The following is a 15,046-nucleotide window of genomic DNA, read 5'->3' on the forward strand; positions in this document are numbered from 1 at the left end:
ACCACCTTTGGTCAATGATGATACAAATCTCTTCACTGTGTAAGAGATAGAGGCAGGGATTAAGAAGTTAGGTGGAGGTAAAGCAAAAGACCTTGTTGCGCTCCAAGCAGAATATCTGAAGTGGGGTATGAAAACTCTTGCACCGCACATCATTAAAATTTTCAACAAAATTTGCCAAGAAGGGTTTTCGAAAGATTGGACAATCAGCCTTGCAATACCACTTTTTAAGAGTGGTGATGTTAACAATCCCTCCAACTACAGGACTATAATGATCAATCCCCTCTTTGCTAAACTTTTTGGCGGCATGATAGAAACTAGGATCAACAAATGGGTAGAAGAAAACCATAAACATGCTAAAGGGCAAGCTGGTTTTAGGCCAAAGCACTCGACAGTGGATCACTGTGTCACTTTGAGACACATTATTGAAAAAGAATGGGAGAAAAAGGAAGAGGTATTTTGTTGCTTTGTCGACTTTAAAAAGGCTTTTGACATCGTCCCGAGAGACAAGCTTTGGTTTAGGATGGAAGAATTGGGGATTCGTATGCATCTCAGAGCTGCTGTTCATAGGATGTACGAAGAGGTGAAAGTTAAAATCAGAACTTCAGATGGCATTTCAGAATGTTTTAGGAACGATATCGGGGTCAAACAGGGCTGCCCTTTATCTCCTACTTTGTTTGGTTTATATATTGACAAACTGGAAGAGTGGTTAAACATGCAAAAGGGTGAAGGCATTCAGCTAGGTGAATTTGTTATAAAGCTGCTCCTATATGCAGACGATCTCATTTTAATTGCCAAATTTGCCTATGGTTTGCAAGATCATCTATCTTCTCTTGAGCGCTTTTGCGGAATGGTGGGGATGCAGGTCAATATCAGCAAGACTAAGGTTATGATTTTCTCTAATAATAAAAAACAACACCAACATGAATTTTATTACAATGGAAGTGTTCTTGAAGAAGTTGCGGAGTATAAATACCTTGGCATCGATTTCAACAAAAAACTAAGCTGGTCTAGCTGCAGGTATAAAAGGATATTAGGTGGGTGGAAGACTTTTTATGCTTTTCAGAATAGGTGCCGTGAAGCAGAGTTATGGGATTGGAAAACTATTCAAACCTTGTTCGGTCTTCTTGTGCTGCCAGTTATTCTTTACGGGTGTGAATTATGGGCCAGCAACACTACTATAGCACAATGGAAACAAATCGAAGGAATCCAAAAGCGCTTGATCACAAGCAAGTTTAAAATCAAAAGCACTGTTCCTTATGATATCATGCTAAGTGAAATGGGGGCTGCTCCTATTGAGGCACTTGCTATGGTTCACCTTCTAAGTTATCTAAAAAGAATCGAAAAAATGGAAGAGGATAGATGGCTTAAAGTGGTCTTTAGTGACACACTATGTCAGCGAAAAAGGACATGGATGCAACAAAACATCAAATGGATGAGTAAATGAAATATTCAATTCAATATGTGCCCCACAAATAATAAAGAAATAAAGGTCTTTGTCATGGAGAAATTCTACAAGAGAAATTGGAGAAGCGAGATCGAAAGGAAGAAATTATATTATATAAATGAGTTCAACCCCGCTTGTGATCAACTCCAAAAAGCATACATAGGAGCCAACATTTCTTGGAGGGCTAAAATTCTTATTGCTCAGTTGAGAACCAACTCTCACCAACTTCGTTGTGAGACCGGACGTTGGAAGAGGCCAAAGGAGGCTTGGGAAGAAAGAATTTGCAGATTCTGCAATTCTGGGAAAGTGGAAACTGTACAGCACTTTATTTTAGAATGTGAAGCCTACAAGAGTAGTAGAGATAAATTTGTGGACACTATATGTGACAGTTCTTGGCATAACCTATTCAACGAAGAGTACATTGAGCAATTGGGTGGACTCATCATCATCCTACACAAGCAACGAACATTGTTACTTAAGTATGCTTGAGTTGTCTTGCTGTCCCATAGGCTATTTTTAGCTTCGTGGATGTTAAAATTTTATCTATCTATCTATCTATTCCAGAATACGTTTTCCTATTCCGCTTGCGAAATGGGCCCTAAGAGACTAGTATAGTCATCCGTGGATAAAAGAAAATTGAGGATAGTCACCCACTGGACGCTCTAGGTAGGATTTTGTCTTCGCTTTAAATCCACGGTTAATTGTTAAAAAAGGGGCTTGCCAAATTAAATCAAGTGGAAACAACGGAAGAATCTATTGAATATTGGCGTCAGCGGCAAATATGTCGTGATTCATTTTGCTACTGGTTTTGACATCTGCAGGAGCCGGCAGATTTGAAAACCGGACGAGAAATGGGAGGGCAGACAGAATCTCAGAAACTCCTTTAAAAAAATCAACCAATGAATTAGCCAGCCCGAGTGAGAGTTGACAGGAACGGAAGAATTCCATGATTCTACATAAAAGGACACGAATACGTCGCCTCTTTCTGGTGTAATGTCACGCAGCAAGTTTGGAATCATCTATAAACTTTTGCCCTCTCCGCCTTTAAAACTTTATTTGTTCTTTCTCTCCAAGAAGCGGCTAATTGCTCACAATTGGAGGAAACTCAGAAATTACTGCTTATTTGCCCCAGTTTTTTCAACACCATTGGCAGCATCTAGTTATTCGCTATTATGGGATGATAATTCTTTGCAAATGGCTGGTATGGAAACGGCAATCTCCAAACTGAAGTACGTGCGAGCTGTGGTTTTTGTATTGGGGCTTTTGTATGTGTTTGGTGCTGGAATTGCGGTATGGATTTGTAGCGAGTGCCCTGGAGATTTGGTAGTTCCTGCCGCCATTATTGCTGTTTCTGCTGGGGTGCGTATTGTTTGGATGTTTGGCAGCGGCAATGCGCAGGCAATCACTGCATCCACAATTCTCAGACAACAGACAGACAATTTTGTTGTTGACAATGCTATCCGGCATGAGCGGCGGGTATGGATATTTAATTTTGAGTTTGTAGAGTTCTCGATATTCTGTGATGTTTGATTTGTTTTTCCTTGTGAGATAACCATTAGCTTTGATGTTTTGAATTTTCAGAATTCTTGTTGTTTGCAATGCTTTTAGACTTTTCTTGTGGGTGTTTTGAATTTAAAGGACTCGTTGTTTTGTAATGTTTGAAATATTTTGCTCTCTGGACGATTTCTAGCTTGGATGTATTGGTTTAGATTTATTTATCTTCTGCAATAGTCACCTGGACTTGCACGCTGTCCTCATCTATAAGTTCAGTAATTTATTATTTTATCCTTGGATTTGAATCCGATCATCCACTATGTGTCCTTGGTGCCTCATAAAATTCAGTTTTGACGCTTTCATCATCTCTGACGAGAATTTGAACATGGAGCTACACTATGAAATCCCAGCATGTTTTAGTTCAACAAATTTCAACTCTTCGTTATCTCTAATGGAAATCTGAACATTGAGATACACTATGAAATCTCCATTCTGCAATCCTCGTATGCTTTATTTGAGCTAATTTCAGTACATTATTATGCTTTATTTCAGCTAATTTCAGCACATTATCATCTCTTGAATACGTTTGATTCTGGTGGTCTGTTTTATAAAATCCTGGAATTCCATTGTATCAAATTGCAACACTTTTATCTTTTCTCCTGGCCTTTGCAATGAATCTCCTAATATTATATTTTACCAAATTTCAACACTTTATCATCACATGTGGATGTTGAACCTTGGGCCCTGATTTGAAAGTCTCCAATTCTATGCTTCACTCAATTTCAGCACCCTATGATCTTCTTGGCATTTGATCCTGGAGATGGTGAAAGCCCAGAATACCTTGCGATTTTGATGCACAGCAGAAACTCAATGAAAATAATAATATACAGCAAGGAAATGAATGACATTCTGGAGCTTCACCAAAAACACACAATTTATTTCCTTTCTCCACACGCTCAGTCTGTCCTCCAAGCTTGCAAACTTACAATATTTATATGGAACTATAGAACCTCCTAATCCACAAAATATGGAACAATTTACTAACATTGCCAAATTCCTAGTTATCTAAAATTTTATCAAACTAAAATTAAGATAAAACAGTTTGGTGAGATTATCTTCTAGGATGCTAATCTTGGACGACAGTTGCTTCTGCATCAGACTCCCAAGGAACAAAAGACTTGTTCATGGGCTCCTGTCCATGAGGTCCTCAATACTGACTCCATACTTGAATAGGTCAGAAGCTGTCAACCATGGGGAGTCTTCTGGTGGATGCCCCTTCCATTTGACCAAGTATTGTAGATGTTCTTTACCTCTAGTTTTCACGATGACTTTTGTGTCCAAAATTAATTCAGGCTGCTTTGGAGTTGCTTTAGGTAACTGCTGCTTCCGTTGGAGGACCTGTTCTTCGCCAATTTCAGGAACCTGGACTAGTTTCTCGTCTCCCTTATAAGGGTACAAATCTGCAACATTGAAGATAGGGGAAATACCAACACCCCTTGGGAGTTCTATCTCATAAGCATTGCTAGAGAACTTTCATAAAACTCGACAAGGGCCAATTTTTTTTGCTATCAACTTGTTGTATTCTCCTCTTGGGAACCTTTCTTTTCTAAGATGAGCTAGAACCAAATCTCCCACATCAAAATTGACTTCCTTCCTTTTCAAATCAGCTCTCTTTTTGTACTTAATGGTACTCTCTTCAAGTTTACTTTTTACTTGTTCGTGCAAATCTTGGATTGCACTGGCAATATCTTCCCCATTAGCACTTCTCATCTCCATTGGACCCAGATTCCTTAACTCATATACTCCTTTAGGATGTATACCATACATGATTTGGAAAGGGCTCATACCTATACTTCTGTTAGGAGAATTGTTATATGCAAACTCTGCTTGTGCAAGCACCAAGTCCCATTGTTTTGGATGTATACTCACTAAGCTTCGCAAGATGTTTCCAAGGCTTCTATTGACCACTGAGCTGAAACTCAAAGTGGTGCCCAATTTCTTCCATAGAGTCCTCCAAAAGTGTCCTATGAATTTAGTGTCTCGATCAAAGACAATACTCTGAGGAAGTCCATGTAGCCTAACTATCTCTTTGAAGAATAAATTTGCAATATTAGTAGCATCACGAGCCATTTTACAAAACCTATCAACCACTACGAATATTGAATCATGTCCTTAATGTGTTCTTGGCAGACCAAGTACAAAGTCCATATTGATGGAATCCCATGGTCTGGTTGGAATTGGCAATGTTTGATACAAACCTGCATGCTGGCTACTTCCCTTGGCATGTTGACATATTTTGCACCTTTCCACAAACTTCTTGACATCATTTCCCATATTTGGCCAATAATAATGTGAACTTAATTGAGCCAATGTCTTATTTTGTCCAAAATGCCCTGCCAAACTACCATTGTGTTTCTCCTTCAACAAGTTTTCTTTCATAGAGCTTTTTGGAATGCAAAGTTGGCTGCCTTTGAATAGTAGCCCTTCTTGTATCATGCTATTCTGGGGATTTAAACAAGCTTCATATGCCTCTTTGAAGTCCCTATCTTCTTTGTACATCTCATTCAAGTCATCAAATCCCAATATACTTACTTGAGATTCCTGCAAGATCAAACTCCTACTTAAAGCGTTTACCACTTTGTTGGATTGACCACTCTTGTGCTTAATGACAAAAGCAAAACTTAGCAAAAATTCTACCCTTTTGACATGTCTCTGGCTTAATTTATATTGACTACTAGTAAATTGCAGAGCATGGTTATCAGTGAACAAAATAAATTCTTTAGGCATGAGATAGTGCCTCCATTTCTTCAATGCTTGTACGATGGAATAGAACTCTTGATCGTATGTTGAATATCTCTTCTTTGCATCATTAAGCTTTTCACTAAAGTAGGCAATAGGCTTTCCATCTTGATTGAGGACAACACCTATAGCAGTCTCACTGGCATCACACTCAACTTGAAAAGGCTTAGTAAAATCAGGCAAAGACAAGATAGGTTCCTCGATAATTTTCTTTTTAAGCATATGAAAACTTTTATTAGCAGCCTCTGTCCAAGACTCCAATATAATGTATTTTTACCTCCCTTAATGGTATCCAGTATTGGAGCACAAATCCCACTAAAATTTCTTATGAATTTTCTATAGAAACTGGCCAACCCATGAAAACTTCTTACCTCAAAGATATTCTTAGGAGTAGGCCATTCAATGATTGCCTTTATCTTGTCCTTGTCCATCTTTAGTCCTTGTGAGATGACAAATCCCAAGTAAACCAATTCTATCTTCAAGAAAGTACACTTTTTGAGATTGATTAATAGCTTTTCCTCATGTAATTTATTTAATACCATCCTTAAATGTTTGAAATGTTCTTCCTTTGAGTGACTATATACCAGGATGTCATCTAAGTAAACTATGACAAACTTGTAAAATCTTTAAGCACCTCATTCATAAGACGCATGAAAGTGCTTGGAGCATTAGATAAACCAAATGGCATAACTAGCCATTCATAGAGACCATGGTTTGTCTTAAAGGCCATCTTCCACTCGTCACCTTCCCTTATTCTAATTTGATGGTAGCCACTTTTCATGTCTATTTTAGAGAAATACTTAGCCCCACTTAAACAATCTAATAAATCATCAATCCTTGGTAGAGGAAACCTATACCTAATGGTTATTTTATTGATTGCTCTGGAATCTGTGCACATTCACCAACTCCCATCCTTCTTAGGGCTCAAAACGGTTAGAATTGCACAAGGACTTAAACTTTCCCTTATCAATCCTTTCTCTAACAATTCTTGCACCTGTTTCTTAATTTCTTCATTTTCTCTTGGTGTCATCCTATAGGCGGCTTTATTTGGAAGATTTGCTCTTGAAATCAAGTCTATGTGATGGCTAATAATCCTTGATAGGGGTAAAACATTAGGAAGATCATCCACTACTATGTCTTTATACTCTTTCAACATATCTTGAATTTCTTCAGGAAAATCAATTATCTTTGTGCTAGTATCTTCACTTTTAAGCTTTCTTATCAAAGCAAAGTTTACCTCTTCCTTCTTAATTTGTGGTAGAAATTGCTTACCACCCATTAGCATCACCCTAGAACTTGGTTCAGCAACAACATGTTCCTCCTTCAGGGGTGTAAGAATGTGCATCTTCCCATCTTTATGAAAAGTGTAGGTATTGTTTCACCCATCGTGCATAGCCTTTCTATCATAGTGCCATGGTCTTCCAAGTAAAACATGACATACATCCATGGGCATAACATCACACACTATCCAATCTTTGTAAGTTCCTATTTGTTAAATCTACTTTACATTGCTCATTAACCAAGAGTTGATGTCCTTTTTGCAACCATGATACTTTGTATGGAGTAGGATGTGTTACCTTTTTCAATCCTAGCTTCTCTACCATCTCTATTGAAACCAGATTGTCTGTGCTTCCGCTATCTATGACGACTTTGCAACACTTTACCCCACTCTTGCATGTTGTTCGAAACAAATGCTTTCTTTGGGGTGGTTCTATCACCTCCTTGTTGGGTTTGAGCAACACCCTTTTCACTAAGAGTGATTCACCGACTTTGGGTTCATCATTATAGGTGACAGGTTCATGTACATCTTCCTCCTCTTCATCTTCAGCAATGTGTACACTTCTTTGACTTGTGGTAGGATTTTCTGGACACTCATAAGATCTGTGGCCATATTTGTTACATTTAAAACATTTTCCAAGAAATCCTTTACCTCTACCTCTTGAATAAGGCCTTCCTCTAAAATAGTAATTACCTTGATATGCTTGTTCTTGTGGATGCAAGTTACTGGCTTCTTCTTTTTGTGCTTGCCATTGTCCTCTACCTCCTTTGATCCTCTTCCTCTGAAACTTTGACTTTTTCCTCTTGAGCTTTTTGTCTATTTCCTGGATAATTTCTCTTCAGCTTTTAGAGCATATTGGTATGCTTCCTCCACAGCTTTAGAACGAAAAAGTTTAATTTCATCTTGAATATTATACTTCAGCCCATTGAGATATCTAGCCACTTTTTCAGCATCATCTTCAATGTGACTAGCACTAATGGTCAACCTATAAATTTCTTCTGTTTAATCTTTAACTGACATGGTCTTTTGTTTAAGATTTTGTAATTTCTTGAAAAGACTAAGCTGATAGTCTTTGGGCAAGAATTTACCTTTTAGTTTTGCTAACATTCTGTCCCAACTGTTGATCTTGGTCTTTCATTGCTGAATCCTTTCATCTTGTACTCCATCCCACCAAAGGGATGCACGACCCTTCAATCGAGTCACTGCAAACTTTACTTTCTTGTCATTAGCAACATTTTCATATTCAAAATACCTGTTTGTTGCACCGATCCAATCGATCAGCTCCTTGGCATCTAGGCTGCCTTCATACATAGGCACTTCCAACCTTGGCTTGGAACCAACTCCCAGAATTGCTCTAACGATTCTTGTTTCAACTCCTTCCTCTTCTTCTTCCTCTTCTCTTTGAGGTTGCACCTCTTCATCACTAACATGTCCTATGTCAGCTGCTCTTCTTTGTGCAAGTTCCATAGCTTCTAATCTTACCTCCATGCGTTTCATCCCTTCTAGAATTTCTGCATTGCCAGCTTTCCTTCCTGGACCTCTTCCTCTTCCTCGTCCTCGAACTTTGAGTGCCATATCTTGGCAAAGAAAATCTTGTCTCACACTGGCTGGGACTTCACTCTCAGGTACCAATAATGGCAGAGGGCTGAAGAATAATCTTCTTTTCATACAAAAAGATCAAAATTCTCTCTTCCTCTTAGTTTTCCAGAATATTTTACCCTTGCACCTTATTTGACAATTCAATTAATACCTCCCCCAAAGTATTCAAAATGATTTTTTTTAACAAAAACATTTTCAATTTTCAGAGGGTTTCCACAGTCTACCGTACAATTCAGCAGCTCTGAAAAATTGACTTAATTTACATTTGCACCAGACATAATTCAGCAGTCATGACAGTTCAATAACCAATAAAAAGAACAGTCAGTATCAAGTCAAATATCGTACCAATACAATGTTGGACTGGCTCAAGTCTACTAGGCTTTGTATGGCTTTTGCAGTTACTCCCAAGGCTGCGAATTTCTTCCCCAAACCGGTGGCTGCGATCTATCTTTGCTGTCTCACCTCCTCCTTGCAGCAGCGAATTGACTTTTAATTGTCTATTGGTTTGATTGTGCTTGTGTATTTATCCTCAAAGTACTACAGTAACTACAGCACCTATGACTCCAATGCTTTCAATATCAGCATTCCATCAAATTCTTCTGGCTCTGATACCACAAATGATGCACAGCAGAAACTCAATGAAAATAATAATATACAGCAAGGAAATGAATGACATTCTGGAACTTCACCAAAAACACACAATTTATTTCCTTTCTCCACACGCTCAGTCTGTCCTCCAAGCTTGCAAACTTACAATATTTATTTGGAACTATAGAACCTCCTAATCCACAAAATATGGAATAATTTACTAACATTGCCAAATTCCTAGTTATCTAAAATTTTATCAAACTAAAATTAAGATAAAACAGTTCGGTGAGATTACCTTCTAGGATGCTAATCTTGGACGACAGTTGCTTCTGCATCAAATTTCAGCACATATTATTTCTCCTTGGGTCCTCTACAAAATCCTTGAATACTGCATTTTACCCAATGTCAACTCTTTATCATCCCACTCAACAATATTTTATTGTTTCTATTACATACATTTTGAAAGATTACTTAAGTCTCTATGATTTCACTGTCTAAGATATGTAATTGTTGACACTGCTGTCTGGCATGAGCGGTGGGTATGGATATTTAATGTTGAATTTGTAGAGTTCTCAATGTTCTGTTATGTTTGATTTGTGTTTCCTTACGAGATAACCTTTAACTTTGATGTTTTGTATTTTTAGAACTCTCGTTGTTTGCAATGCTTTTAAATCTTTCTTGTGTGGCAACCTTTTTGCTTTGGTGTTTTGAATTTAAAGGATTCCTGGTGTTTTGTAATGTTTGAATTTTTTTGCTCACTGGACAATTTCTAGCTTGGATGTGATGGTTGAGACATATTTTATTTCCTGCAATAGTCACCTAGAACTTGCACCCTGTCCTCATCCATAAGCTCACCGATTTATTTTTTGGTCCTTGGATTTGAATCTGAGCATCCACCATGTGTCTTTGGATACCTTATCAAATTGAGTTTTGATGCTTTTATCATCTCTTACAAGGATTTGAACATGGAGCTAAACTATGACATCCTATTATTTTGTACTTCACCTAATTTCAACTCTTCATTATCTCTTAAGGGAATCTGAACATTGAGATACACTATGAAATCTCCGTTCTGTAATCTCTGTATGCTTTAAGTCAGCTAATTTCAGTACTTTACCTTATCTTATATAAATATAACTCTGGTGGTCTGCTTTAAAAAATCCTGGAATGCCATTGTATCAAATTCTAACACTTTTATCATTTCTCCTGGCCTTTGCGATGAATCTCCTAATGTTATATTTTACTAAATTTCAACACGTTATCATCATATATGGATGTTGAACCCGGGGCCCTGATTAGAAAGTCTTGTATTCTATGCTTCACTCGATTTCAATACCCTATCATCTCTTCTTGGCATTTGAACCCAGAGATCTTGCAAGTGCAGAATACCTTGGGATTGCAGCACTTATTATTTCTCTTTGGGTTCTTTATGAAAACCTTGAATACTGCATTTTACCTGGTGACAACTTTTTATCACCTTTCGTGGGTCTCTGCTTTCAAAGCTCCCAGCTGTACTGCTTGACCTCATGTTACATACATTTTGAAAGGTTATTGAGGTCTCTATGACCTCACTGTCTAAGACATGTAGATGTTGTTGACAATGCTGTGTGGCATGAGCGAGAGTTATGGATATTAAATTTTGAGTTTGTAGATTTCTCAATGTTCCATTATGCTTGATTTGCTTTTCCTTATGAGATAACCTTTAGCTTTGATGTCTGAATTTTTAGAATTCTTGTTGTTTGTAATACTTTGAAACTTTTCTCGTGCAGTAACCTTTTTGCTTTGGTTTTTGAATTTAAAGAATCTTGTTGTTTTGTGATGTTTGAAATGTTTTGCTCGCTGGACAATTTCTAGCTTGGATGTGATGGTTGAGACGTATTTTATCTTCTGCAATAGTCGCCTTTGGTCCTTGGATTTGAATTCGAACATTCACAATGTGTCCTTGGATGCCTCATAAAATTCAGTTTTGATGCTTTCATCATCTCTTTGGAGGATTTGAATTTTGAGCTACACTATGAAATCCCAGGATGTTGTACTTCACCAAATTTCAACTCTTCATTATCTCTTATGGGAATCTAAAAATTGAGGTACACTATGAAATCTCCATTCTGCAATGCCCATATTCTTTATTTTAGCTAATTTCAGCACTTTACCATCTCTTATATATGTTCAACTCTGGTGTTCTGCTTTATAATGATCCTGGAATGCCATTTTATCAAATTCTGACGCTTCAATCATTTCTCCTGGCCTTTGCTGCAATATACCAAATGGGCCAACTCAACAGTACAGGCCTATCAACCTACTCAACAATACACTGCCACTGTAGTTGTTGGCACTGCCACAGTACTAGTGAGCAGTGCCACTGTACCAGTCAGCACTTAAACCGTACCAGTTGGAATTACTACCATACTAGTCTAGACCACCACCCTACTAGTTAACACTACCACTGTACTAGTTAGTACTGCCACTATACCAGCTCTGTACTAGCACTTTACCACCTCTATACCAGCTCCGTACCAGCTTCATATTCCACTGCACTAGCTCTGTATTCCACTGTGTCATGTTCTTTCCCCAGAATGTACTATAGCACTTTATCACCTCCGTACCAGTTCCGTATTCCATTGCACTAGCTCTGTATTCCACCATACATGGTCATTCCTCATAGTGAATAGTGTGCTATCTGTACTTGGATAAGGGATGCTAGTTGTGGATTAGATCACCAATGACAAGAAAATAGATCTCAGATGGAAATGCTTGTGCAAGAGGAAATTCATAAATAATGACACCACTTTGGATGTATCAATTAGATATTCAATACAATAAGAGTGGACCAAGAGTAGAATAGGGTGAGGAGTTCTCCCACCAAAATTGCAAAATCAAATAGGGAGGATCTTTCACCTCCGAAATGGAAGCAAATAGAACTCCAACAGGAATTTGCAGATACAAAGAAAATACCAAATTTGCACACTACAACCTAGAAAATGGCCTTATTAATGGCTTCGGGGAAGCTTCTCAAAGGATTACAATAAGTGTCGACATGGCTAACATGCTACGAGAAATAAAATAAAATGGGTCCCTTTATTAATTGACTAAAGGTCCATTTATTATATTATTTAAATTATGGGACCATTAATTATTTAAAACACTTTATTAAAATTGGGGACATTACAAATCCTCACCTCTGAAAGATTGCTTGTGCTCAAGCAATCCCTCATTAGACTGAACGCCTTTAACTTCAAGATCCCAAAAATAGGTGCGGATGTTGGTAGCTATAATCGTTGAAAGTTCCATTTAGGATTACTTGTGCATAGTTGGATTTAGTGGAGATGAGTAGACCGTTACCAAACCTTCGTTGCGACACTTTGATATAAACATTGCTATGTCTGAAAGAACGAGGATCCCATGGAGGCCAATTATAAATCACATTGATGCTCTAATCCAAAACCTTCATGCAATCGTGCACACCATTCTCTTTTGGAATCTCATAACTCGGGTTAATCTTGCTGCTTCCATGAGGATGGTCTTGCATTGACACGAATCCAATGCCTTCACGTAATGCATTGCAGTCTGACATTGTCACTGTATCAATCAACACTCCCATAATGCCTGTCAACATTATTGCCGTGTCAATCAACACTGTTATTTGTATCAGTTGGTATTGTGATCGTACCAATAGGCATGACCACTATACTTGTACTAGTTGATGTTGCCATCATGCCAAATGACACATCCACTGTACTGGTTGGTGCTGCCATAATGTCAGTTGACAACTGTCATCGTACCTATACCAGTCAACACTTCCACCATACTAATCAACACTACCATTGTACACATAATAGTCAACACTTCCGTTGTACTCGTACCAGTGAAGAGTAACTCTCCATCAAGCTTTCATTGCTCCACTCTAATATAAACATTGCCATGCCAATAGTCATCATCGTCCCACGAAAGCCAATCATAAAATACAACGGAGCTCTGATCCAAAATCTTCACGTGGCCATGCCATAAATTGGATCACTAGTAATGTCTATTTCTCCATGCAACTGATTGATCAATGTTGTCTTCTAGACAAGCTCCATGTAAGTACCTATTTCATCCTTGCTTTTTGTTGTGTATGCTAAGGTGTTCTCTACTTGTAGGGTTAGCTACAGATTCTTGCATATCCTTGTGTTGCCCTTCATTTTCCTATGTATTGCATCACTCTTGTTGCCATCACCAACTTCCTCACACTTGAGAAAATGAGACTCTACTTATCTTCACAATGCTTATGGTTGAATAAATTATTGACCAATCTACATGCTGCAGTAGAAGGAACACATTCTAAATTGCAACCAACCCATAGAATATATATGATAAGTTTGGGTATTTTATCCATCTCTTCAATGAACAAAGTCAATAAGGCTCTCCATAGAAATTGAAACCTTAGTATAATGATATTCCTTGATTATAACCAAGAAGTAATGAAACATAATATGGATCAAATCTTGCAACTCAAGATCTAAGAGGGGGTTTTATTTTGATATTTGCAAAATTCTCCAATATTATAAATTTTCTGCCAAATGGATCACCACTTCTGTCATCAAGGCTTTGAAAGATATCAATAATCAAGTGCAATATCTCTGTTTAGGGTGTCTTCATCATACGGTTCTCAAGTAGTCGATATTTTGAAAATTTCACTTAGACATGTTGCAGCTACCAACTTGATGTCCTTGTTATGGTGTCTCAACAAACATGGTTGTCTTAAGGCATCCTTAATTCGAGCACGAATCCTCTATATAAGTCTTGAAGGTGATTGGTCCACCCTACACAAATAAGCATTCCAATATATCTAATGGAAGATCAATACCATCGCTGAGTTCTTTGCCAATCGTTTGTAGTGTATTTAACAACCATTGTCCATCGCTGTTAGGCACCATAGTGTGTTCCAAATCCCAAAACCTCTCAATCAATTCAACAGGGTGGCAAGACCACCAACTCTAATACCATTGTAATATACCTTATGTCACAACTCAATAGTATGGGCCTACAAACCTACTCAACAACACACTACCATCGTACTAGTTCGCATTGCCACTATGTTAGTCACCACTGCCACAATTTTAGTCAACACTATAGGTATACCATTCGACACTACACTATACTATTCTACACTACCATTGTATTAGTCAACACAACCACCGTAATAGCCACGATACCAATTGACACTACTACTATACTAGTTGGCATTGCCACTATACCAGCTCCGTACCACCTATGTACTAGCACTTTACCACCTCCATACTAGCTCTATACCAACTCCGTAGTCCATCGTACTAGCTCCGCAGTCCACCATATTGTGGTCTTTCCCCACAGTGTATTAGCTATTTACCAGCTTCATTTTCCACCGTAGCAGCTCTGTATTCAATCATATTGTGGTCTTTCCCCACAATGAATACTGCGTTATCCATACTCGGATAAGGGATGGTAGTTGTGGAATAGATTGCCAATGATAGGAAAATAGATCTCCGATGGAAATTCACATGCAAGAGGAAATTCATAAATAATGATAGCACTTCGGATTGCATCAATTAGATATTCAATACAATAAGACTGGACCAAGATTGTTACATTTTACGAAATTTCAACCCTTTATCATCATATAAAGATGTTGAACCCAGGGCCCTAATTTAAAAGTCTTGAATTCTTTTGTCGCTCAATTTCAATAACCTATCATCTCTTCTTGGCATTTGAACCGAAGATCGTGAATACCTTGGGATTTCAGCACTTATTATTTCTTCTTGGGTACGCAATGAAATCCTTGAATACTACATTTTACCCGATGACGACTCTTTATCATCTATCTT

The 15,046-nt window shown here is 37.9% G+C and overlaps 1 protein-coding gene across 3 annotated transcripts in view; it reads left to right on the forward strand.

Moving 5' to 3' along the window:
• The first annotated feature begins 2,101 nt into the window (after window positions 1–2,101).
• The window catches only part of LOC149543452 (lipase class 3 family protein), a 240,940-nt gene continuing 227,995 nt past the window's right edge, over window positions 2,102–15,046 (forward strand). Inside the window, exon 1 of one of the 3 annotated variants that reach the window (XM_089798250.1) lies at window positions 2,102–2,920. In XM_089798250.1, the coding sequence (XP_089654376.1) occupies window positions 2,438–2,920 (483 nt within the window). In that variant the 5' untranslated portion in view covers window positions 2,102–2,437. The remainder of the gene's footprint in view (window positions 2,921–15,046) is intronic. The other 2 variants (XM_089798252.1, XM_089798251.1) reach the window with 2 other exon arrangements.

This window comes from Cupressus sempervirens, chromosome 8 (genome assembly GCF_028749045.1).
Source record: "Cupressus sempervirens isolate cs-2001-9-10 chromosome 8, ASM2874904v1, whole genome shotgun sequence".
NCBI classification, from domain to species: Eukaryota; Viridiplantae; Streptophyta; class Pinopsida; order Cupressales; family Cupressaceae; genus Cupressus; species Cupressus sempervirens.